Source organism: Halichondria panicea, chromosome 15, assembly GCF_963675165.1.
Source record: "Halichondria panicea chromosome 15, odHalPani1.1, whole genome shotgun sequence".
Lineage (NCBI taxonomy): Eukaryota > Metazoa > Porifera > Demospongiae > Suberitida > Halichondriidae > Halichondria > Halichondria panicea.
The window spans coordinates 1,552,307-1,561,626 of record NC_087391.1 but is presented as its reverse complement, the minus strand read 5'-3'; the positions used below and the strand labels follow the sequence as shown (position 1 = coordinate 1,561,626).

At 41.0% G+C, this 9,320-nt stretch overlaps 3 protein-coding genes across 3 annotated transcripts; 2 read left to right on the top strand and 1 right to left on the bottom strand.

Moving 5' to 3' along the window:
- Positions 1-11: 11 nt before the first annotated feature.
- Positions 12-6,311, top strand: LOC135348811 (protein OS-9-like). Its single transcript, XM_064547166.1, has 10 exons — positions 12-355; positions 952-1,116; positions 1,333-1,396; positions 1,614-1,699; positions 1,884-2,009; positions 3,607-3,805; positions 4,051-4,530; positions 4,711-4,947; positions 5,305-5,483; positions 6,019-6,311. The coding sequence occupies exons 1-10, from the start codon at positions 131-133 to the stop codon at positions 6,136-6,138; spliced, it is 1,881 nt and encodes a 626-aa protein (XP_064403236.1). The 5' UTR covers positions 12-130; the 3' UTR covers positions 6,139-6,311.
- On the top strand, positions 6,270-8,290 carry LOC135348883 (sialidase-1-like). Its single transcript, XM_064547263.1, has 3 exons — positions 6,270-6,630; positions 6,787-7,002; positions 7,623-8,290. Exons 1-3 carry the CDS (start codon positions 6,270-6,272, stop codon positions 8,189-8,191), a joined length of 1,146 nt encoding a protein of 381 aa, XP_064403333.1. The 3' UTR covers positions 8,192-8,290.
- Positions 8,204-9,312, bottom strand: LOC135348914 (centriolar satellite-associated tubulin polyglutamylase complex regulator 1-like). The gene has a single exon (XM_064547305.1). The coding sequence runs from the start codon at positions 9,188-9,190 to the stop codon at positions 8,330-8,332; it is 861 nt and encodes a 286-aa protein (XP_064403375.1). The 5' UTR covers positions 9,191-9,312; the 3' UTR covers positions 8,204-8,329.
- Between the last annotated feature and the right edge of the window lie 8 nt (positions 9,313-9,320).

Genomic DNA, 9,320 nt, shown 5'->3' with positions numbered 1-9,320 from the left:
ACGTAGACACAGATATCTAGACCTTTATTATCTAATTTTAAAAGTATCGCTCATTACCCATCTAGATCTAGATACCAAGCAACAAGTTGGATATCTGTCTCCTTTACTCACTCTGTCTATCCTCTAAGTCATGGCTAAAGGCATCCAAAACTGCTGGCTGTATTCAGTGTCATCTGTCCTGGTATCCTTCATTCTTTGCTCTGCTCTAGTTACCACCTCCTCCATTCATGGCATCCTTCAAGAGGCCAAATTTGGGCCCTTTAACTTCACAGAGCTTGAGCAGGCTTTATATGATGTTGAATTGCTCAGAGTACCGCTACCAGAGAGTGCCCTGTTGAGTCAAGGCCGAGAAAAGGTGACTGTATGTGTGTGTATGTGTAGGGACCTACGTACTGTAATACCTCGATTTAAGGCGACCCTCCAAATATGAGTATAAGCAATTTCTGACCTCTAAAAAAGTGGCGACAGCTGCGTTGACAATTTTTGTTACTAAATGGAGCCACACCCTAGCCTCGATTCTAGCCTGCTTGAAAATATCTGTTTTTAAGCGGCCTGAAATCGAAGCAAGTAGACCCAACCTCCAATTAGATGCAACCCTCTAAATATGTGACACCGGGACTTCAACATAATTTTTCAACCTCCAAAAGAAATGACCTCTGGTTTCATAATTTAAAGTGTCGCCTTAAAATCGAGGTATTATGGTACTGCTCCACACACGAATATGGGCAACAGCATTAGAAAAATTTGGTTTTGACCACTTGACAGTCGAGTCTTGGGGAAGATTCATTGGTATTGTAGGTTGTAGATTTAGTTGTTTTTCTTGCGATGGGAAAACCCCTAGTGGTGACTTGTAGCTACATGTATTGTAACGGCCTTTAAAGGGAAAACCCCTAGCTGTGGTATACCTTAGGATTATCACTGACAAAAATAATACATTCCTCTTCTTTGCAGGCAGATTACACGACGTTAGTCTCCAGACACGGTCAGAGGTATGCCTGCGAGTTACCATGGCAGTCATCCCCGAGTGATGAGCACACTATAGAGGAACAAAAACAACCTGACATGAACATCACAGCTTTGTTACTACCTCTACAGAACAGACCATGTCCTATTAAGGTATAATAGCAACTTCCCCCCCCCCCCCCCCCCGATTTCTCTATACAGTCCATGTACTGAGTCAGTGTCCTGATATAAATATCTCAGTACATGGAAACAACTTCAAGCAGCAGGTGCTGTGTTGATTTTGCTACATGCATGTACACACATTGTACAAGATGCTCTCTGTTTCTCTAGTTACCAGTTTGTACATGTAACACGTCCTGCCCCTTGCAGACAGTGGGATGGTGGACCTACGAGTATTGTCACGGCCAGTTTGTACGTCAGTACCACATGGAAGGTGATGTGCAGTACAGCAGTGTGTGATACGATATAATTACAATTTTATAATTACGTAGTGCGTCTAATTGTCAATGAAATTCCTACAAGAACTGTTCCTCCTTAAACAGTCACTGATCATGGATAGTGACAATACATTTTCAGTGGATTTCTTGAATAGTTGTTTTCTGGTCACTTTGTATTGCTGAATCCGATATCAGCATTGTTTGAACCTGCAGGTGGTAAGGTTGTAGGGAAGACCATCTATATCGGTTTCTATGAGAACGAGACTGAGTGGAACAAGGAACAAGTTGACAGGGTACAGGTGAGAATAATGTCCTCCAGAAATTCAGTGGTGGTTCGTTTAGAGAGGTTGATATATACTAACAGTTGGTTTGTGAAGCCCCTGACCATGCAGTAATTAATACAGTCTACACATAATTGCTGAAAGATTGTACTCTAGTATGTGTCCCTCTTGAACTGATTCTCTGTACTTCCTACTGTCACAGAGTATTGTTAACTCTCTGAAGGATACGGTTGGAGCTGGTCCTTTGCCAGTCACTTACCATCAAGTACATTTTGTCAATGGAACTGTCTGTGAAGCTAACAAGAAACCAAGAACAGCCAAAGTCTTGGTGAGTTGCCTCAGTAATAAAACAGTACATGTATGTTTTTATGTCTAATTAAAGTCTATTTGTGTTGAGTTCGACCTTCAGAAAGTTGTCATAACTTTGTCATACTTTACTGAAATTCAAAGTTTCATAAACCATTGTTAAAAAGCGCTTTTATTTATATGCTGTATAGCTGGTAAAAGCTCCAACCAGTTAAAAGTTAGCATTTTCCATTTAGAAGTCCCAAGGTTACTTGTCCACCACATAAAGCATAAATGAAGCCATAATTGACCACATAACTTCCGGGGCTGAACTCAACGCAAATAGACTTTAGTCACTGTTACAGTACAGTCATGTAATTAAGTTATAGTTAGAACATGTGCATTCGGTATCTATGTGTATAGTGTCCCAAAGCTCGAGGGATGAGGAACACTATAACCATAGATACCGAATGCACATGTTCTAGATCCAGAAACCTATTGGCTACTAGAAATGCACTAGCAATTAATGTATGCATGTGTGGAATGTAGAGGTTGGTTTACTGGGTGATCGAGCACTTGATTATGCCTCGAGGCGTAGCCGCACGAGGGATACGGTAAAGCTGACTGTGTGTGTGTGTGTGTGTGTGTGTGTGTCTGTGTGTCTGTGTGTCTGTGTGTCTGTGTGTCTGTTCCAGCTGTAACTGCTCAACGGTTGCAATGCGACGAAAACTAACAGCTTCTATAGGCTTCTAGCCACGTTCTCTTGGATTTTGATTCGTGGATTAGCAAACTAAAGCTTCTTTCTCGAGTTATGGCTAGTTTGACTCACATTGAAGGCTGTTGCAGTCTCTTCAGAATCTTTCATAGCATCATCTGTCCGCACAAACTTTCTATTCAACATATGAGTTAGCCTTGCACTAAAGCGCTAGCTTTTTGTTAGCTACAAGACTCAGAAAATACCTGTTAAAACAGCTAGCTAGCAGTAGCCATTTGTGAAATTGATCTCTTTGGACACACCCTTTAATTATTCCTATGGATGTAATGCGCATGCGCGCTCATTCCCCAGATCCAGATCCTCCTGGCAGAATCATATTTTTCTTGAGGGCCTGGTAAGCCACAAAACACTACTATAGATAACAATATGTATGTACACAAGTCTTTTCTTCTTAAATATTATAATTATACACTGCATGAACTACAGATCCAATTTTCTTCTTTCTTGAGGTCCTGGTATTAAAGCCACATAATACAACAATAGATGCATGTAATAAGTCTTTTCTTCTCAGTGACTTTATATAGATAAGCTAACTTTATGAAATAATTATGCACTTCCGCTTATAATTAATTGAAAACAAAATCTTCTTCTTTGTTGCTTCCTAGATCCTTGAGGTCCTGGTATAAGCAGCCACAAAACACAACAATGATACCATAATTATACAATTGCAAGTCAGTTTTAGACAGATTATTTTATACACTTTTTCCTCTTCTATACTTTCTCTTCTATACTTTTGAGCGAAAGCAAATCATGGCGAGAGGCATTAGCACAGCGCCAGCTTGAACACTAGTTATGTACAGCTTTGTCCAAGCACTTAGGACTAAAGTGTCCCAATGTTGCTCATACTTCCTCCTCTCTCCTCTAGATCCGTTGCAGCCTAAGCAGTGACGACAAGTTGTACGAGGTGGTGGAGAGAGAGACGTGTAGCTACACACTCATCATCCACACCGCTATGCTCTGTCATCACCCTCTCTTTGTCACGGGGAACAGGGGTCGCACTCACACTCTCTCCTGTCACCCACTTCTCTCTCAGAGTGACTATCAAAAGTACCAGGAACGGTTAGGTATGAGTTTGTATCATACTGTACGTACCTGAACATACTGAGTGAAGCGACTGTACTATGTACATGTAGTAGGGCCTATAAACAACCCTCTGTTGAACTAAATGCCTATAGTTGAAGATTGTGTTTGGTAGCTCTCCTATATCGCGTGGCATGTTTAATATCGAATGGGCCAATCCATATGGTTGTAGTATAGGGTACAGTCTTGTTGCCGATGGTTATGAACTATGCTTTCTCTTTCACTGCAGGTCACAGCAAAAGAAGTGCAGACAGCCCAAATACTATTGAGCACAAACTACCAACAAATGGAGATTTTCAGTCTTTCCTTTCAGAATTTACCACCTCCCAAAACAAAGACCATATACATGTACCAACCTCACATACAACAATGGAGCAGTCAACCACTCCTGGTGAAGCAACTACAAATACCGACAACACTGAACAGAACCCCCCTTCACTTAACAAAGGTGAAAAAGTAGGAGAAGATATTGATAGTAAAGTCCACACAAGGCCTTCTTTGAGTGATATGAAGGATTTGACAGTGGAGAAACTCACTCAAGAGATTGAGTATGCTTACAAGCAGTTGGTAGCTAGTCTAGATGAGCAAAAAGACACTGACCCAACAGCAGCTCGACTGAAGAAGTCTATCACTAGTCACTACTCAGACTTTGACAAACTTAGGAAAAGGAAAGCTATGGAGGAAGAAGTTGAGAAGCACTTGACAGAGGGTGAGTGTGCGGTAGAGTGTGCAGTATTGGTGTAGTGTACATGCATGTACACACAGTCGTCATTGCAGCTTGTATTTGCTTGCGTAGGTACATACAGTACAATACATTACTTAATTACTTACTCTGATTAAAATTAACACGGAGGCATTTGTAAATTTGATCGATTGTTTTATACTCCAGATGTGAAGAACTTCAAAGAGTCTAAGGGTGTCCTCTCCTCCAAGAAGGAACGTCCTGCAGTGAAGCCGTATGAAGTACAAGGTGTGAGGGAGGCACAGAGATCAGTCGACGCCCCACTGGAGAGGGTGGGTGAGAAGGAGCTTGTGGAAGAAGATGCGCTCACTTTCGAGAGGTTAACCGATATGGAGGAGGCAATAAACAAAGAGATTGAAGAACACCTTCGGGAGAATGGAATAGGTGAGATGAGACAAATGTCATTGATCTTGTAGCAGTGCTTGTACTTATTCTCCAGCAAATACATACCATATTACTAGAATATTTTGCGAGTATCAAAAGATATGCGAACTTTGCGAGGGTTGATCAATTTGCAACAATAAAATCATCAAACCTAAATTAGTACTAGTAAATACACACGATCCTTGCCAGAACGCACTATAGTTAGATCGCAAAGGGTCAATTTTTCTGCTGATTTGGTTCCTCGCAAAGGTTTTTCATCCGCAAAATATTCTAGTAAAATGCATTACTTGTATCGTACTTATTGTATTTTCCATGTTTGACTCTCACTCACATGCCCCACCCCACATACACTAACAGAAGGCAAGGCTGATGTGAAAGTGGTTGCCTTGCCGATGAATGTCATGGAGATGCTGCTGGATGAAGATTCTGAGTTAGAGACTGATGGTGAAAATGATGATACAGTCAAAATGATACTAAAGTTCGGGGAAGGCCAGCTTTTTGGAAACTCCGAACTGTCAAAATTGTTTACCCTTAATGTAAGCTTATAATTATCATCAACACTACCTCAAAAACTAATACCGTATTTTGAGGGTATAAACTTTTTGGCGCGCGATATTAATATGATGTGTATAAATGTTCGCGGTACATGCATAATCAGCAAAAATGCGTACCTTCGAAATATACCCCTATGTAGTAGTGCTAGGCAAATTTATGAGGCAATTTGACAATTTTGGAAATCTTGCTGCGCATGCATTGTTAATTAAGGTTGAGATACATGTAGATTGAGGCGTATGCACAGTTCATAGTACAATCTAGTATAGATTCGCCAAATTTTCACATTTATTCCCCCGCCCCCAATTTAAATTTACATAGTATTACAGTACGTTATCATAAAGGCTTTATCTACATGATTATACCTATCCCTTGTATATACGCTAATGTACACGCACTATCCCTTGTATATACGCTAATGTACACGCACATAAAAGCCTGACTGTGTAACAGGAGAACTATATGTATCCTAATTATGAGTACTAAAGATATTTGTTGACCTCCCCCCTCCTCCCCCAGAGCCCCCCTACTGACGAGAGGAGGATGAGTACCGATGAACGAAGAGTGAGAGATCTAGAGAGCAGCTACGACCAGGTGTGGGGGGAGCAGGAGGAGGCTGACAAGAAGAGGAGAACATGACAAAACTTTTAGGTTGACGTAACGATATCTGTTGTTTTGCTCACATTTTTACTTCTGGCACAATGTAGAGTGTTGGTCGTTGTAGTTATTATTTACGTCCACCATTCATTACTTCATGTATATCCTGTCACATGTGTTTTTGTGATAACTATGAATATGCTATGCTCACAATATTCTTTAGAACTTTGACTATGCAAGGACATTTAGCAGTTACGTTGGCTGTAGCCTGGCTGGCCATATTGGTGCATGGTCAACTGGACGGTGTTAAACAGACTGTGATATTTGAAAAAGGGGAGCTTGGCTACTTCTGTTTTAGGATTCCTGTTCTTCATCTGACCTCAAAGAACACTCTCCTTGCTTTTGCCGAGGGTAGAAATACAAGCGGCTGTGCAGATCATGGCGATGTACACATTGTACTAAAGAGAAGTATGGATTACGGGGAAACCTGGTCCCCTCTTATGGTTGTGCATTCGGAGCCATCTCACACAATTGGTGGGTTCATTAAATTATTAATGGATCTTGCCAATTGCTAGCTCCTTTGTTGCACTATGAACATGGCCTTATAATTTATGGCATTGTATATATTTACTCACTCTGAGTGTAATGTACAACTGTTATCAAGGTAATGTTTTCATTGGGTGATTACAGGAAACCCTGCTCCCGTTGAGGACAAAGGTACTGGGAACATAGTGTTGGTCTGCAGTCGGGACAACAAAGATGTACTACAGCTGGAGAGTACAGACGATGGCGTCACTTGGGGTAACATGGTGGACATCACCACTATGGTCAAACTGCCTATATGGACCTTTATCGCTAGTGGGCCTTCGGATGGACTTCAGCTTCCCTCTGGCAGATTCCTCATATGTGAGTATTATAATTATTAGAGTGTAAAATCTGAGAGAGTATATAGGTGAGAAAAATATGGTATGCAATGTTCATGATCTCAACAGCTGTGAGTGGAGGTAACATCAAACTGATTCATTATGGAGCTCTTAGATACCTATAGATCTATATAATAGTTAGACACTGTTTAGGAAGTTTCTACATGATTTAGAAGCCCAAAGGGCTGGTTGTAGTATCCCGAACGCAGTGAGTATTTATGGCAAACATGATCTAAATAATAGTAGATATATATGGGGTGTTTTGGAGGTGTCCATGGGATTTAGAAGCCCAAAGGCACTGATTTAGTATCCCGAGCGTAGCGAGGGTATTACAAGTGGCTGAGGGCTTTTAAATCACACGGACACCGACAAAACAGTGTCTAACTCATTTAGATAGTAGTGCGCATGCGCAAACCTTGCCTTCGAGTCGTCTTGACAATGGAATGCTAGGTATACTAAGTAAATTGCAGGTATACTAAGTCTCATGTTCTGAGGCACTTTTTCCCATGTACTTCCCATGTAGATCTTATCAACTAGTGTGTGTCTATACCTGTTGCTATTACAGTTACAGTAATCTGTACAAGTAATTCTTTGCTTCTGCAGGTATGTATGGATATGTCAAGTCATTTGGTGGTGGTCCAGGATCTTACTCAATATTTTCAGACGATGGAGGCAAGAATTGGATCATGTCAGTACCAACAAGCGATGTTACCTCAGGGGAGTGTCAGGTGGTACCGCTAGATATCTATGACAACCCGTCTCGTAACAACACCAAACTGTTGATGTACATGAGAACAAGCAGTGGAATAAGAACATTTGGGTACAGCAATGACAGTGGCGAGTCATGGCACAACATGTCGCAACCTAAAAGCCTTAACCCGCAGACGTCTGTTCAAGGTGCTGTGCTTGCAGTAACCTATGTTGGAGTAAAATTTAACACACACCTATACGTCTCACAACCATACGCTCTAGGCCGAACTAACATGACAATTTTCTACTCTTCCGATGGGGGATACGATTGGAAAGATGCCTATCAACTCTGGAAGGGACCTTCTGCATATTCGAGCATGGTCAAGCACCATGATGCTGCTATGATCTACTGCCTGTATGAGAAAGGAGACATTTACTATTGGGAAACTCTTACTCTAGCTGTTTTTTCAACCCTCATTTGAACAGTGAACCCATCAGTGTCAGTGTTAACTTCTGTTTTATCTCTGCACAATAATATTGTTGTGGTGAAAAATGACCTAAATACATAATTATACCGATAACATTGGGTATTCTAGCTATAGAATTCATAATCGTATATATCAAGTCTTGTCAGGTGAAGACTTTGTCTTAATCTTTAGTGGTAATACTCCAATCTCAGAATTAACTGCTTCACTTTTTGCCAAAGACAAGACAAAATCAAAGAACGACAGCGATTTAATGCCTTGCATGACTTCGTACAAAGTATCTATAGCTGGACAACGCTCCCAAGGTTCCTTAACTTGCAATCTTTGCACAAGACTGACTGCAGCTGTCACAAAAGTATCTGAGTCCAACTTCTTCCCACTTGGCTCAGTCTGAAATGTGTCGCTTATGATCTGCGAAGTTCTCTCTCCTTCAGAAGTAGTAGGTCTACTAATGCTGTCTTGTTCTGTTGCACTAGGCATTGAAACAACCACTGTACTGCTTCCATAGGAAGTGCGTGGAGTATCCGCTCCATTCATGAATATCAGTTCACACAAACTAAGAAAATGTTCATAGTAGAACAGTGTCTGAAATGTGTAGAGGAAATCCGGGAAAGAAACCAAATTATCCATTGCATTCTGCGTGAATAGAACTTGACCAATTTTTTGAACTGTAGACACTGGAAAATCGTGGCACAGTAATCGCAATAGAGACAGGTAATCAGCCACTCTCATCAATTCATTTTTTGCTGCTATTTCTGTGTAACTTTGCGAAAAAAGCTTTACAAATGATACCCTATTGTGGGGAGTTGCACAAACGAAAGCATATTCACGGAAAAGGATATGAGTTCCCGCTTTAATACTCTTAAAATATTCTGCGAGCAATTCGAAGGGTTTAGTCTTTGCGTCTTCGTCTTTACGCTCCAGAATGAACGAGACGGCATCCTCTATGTATGTTAGGACATGATGTTTCCTCAGATAAATTTCTGGATCTTCCATATGGTATGGATCCGGAGATAAATACACATTTGATTGAGAGTCAAAGTTACATGAAGTTACCAGGTCCCAAGGCCAGTAGGCTAATAGCTAGCTCAGCATAAAAATTACAAATACCCACCCGTACCGTACC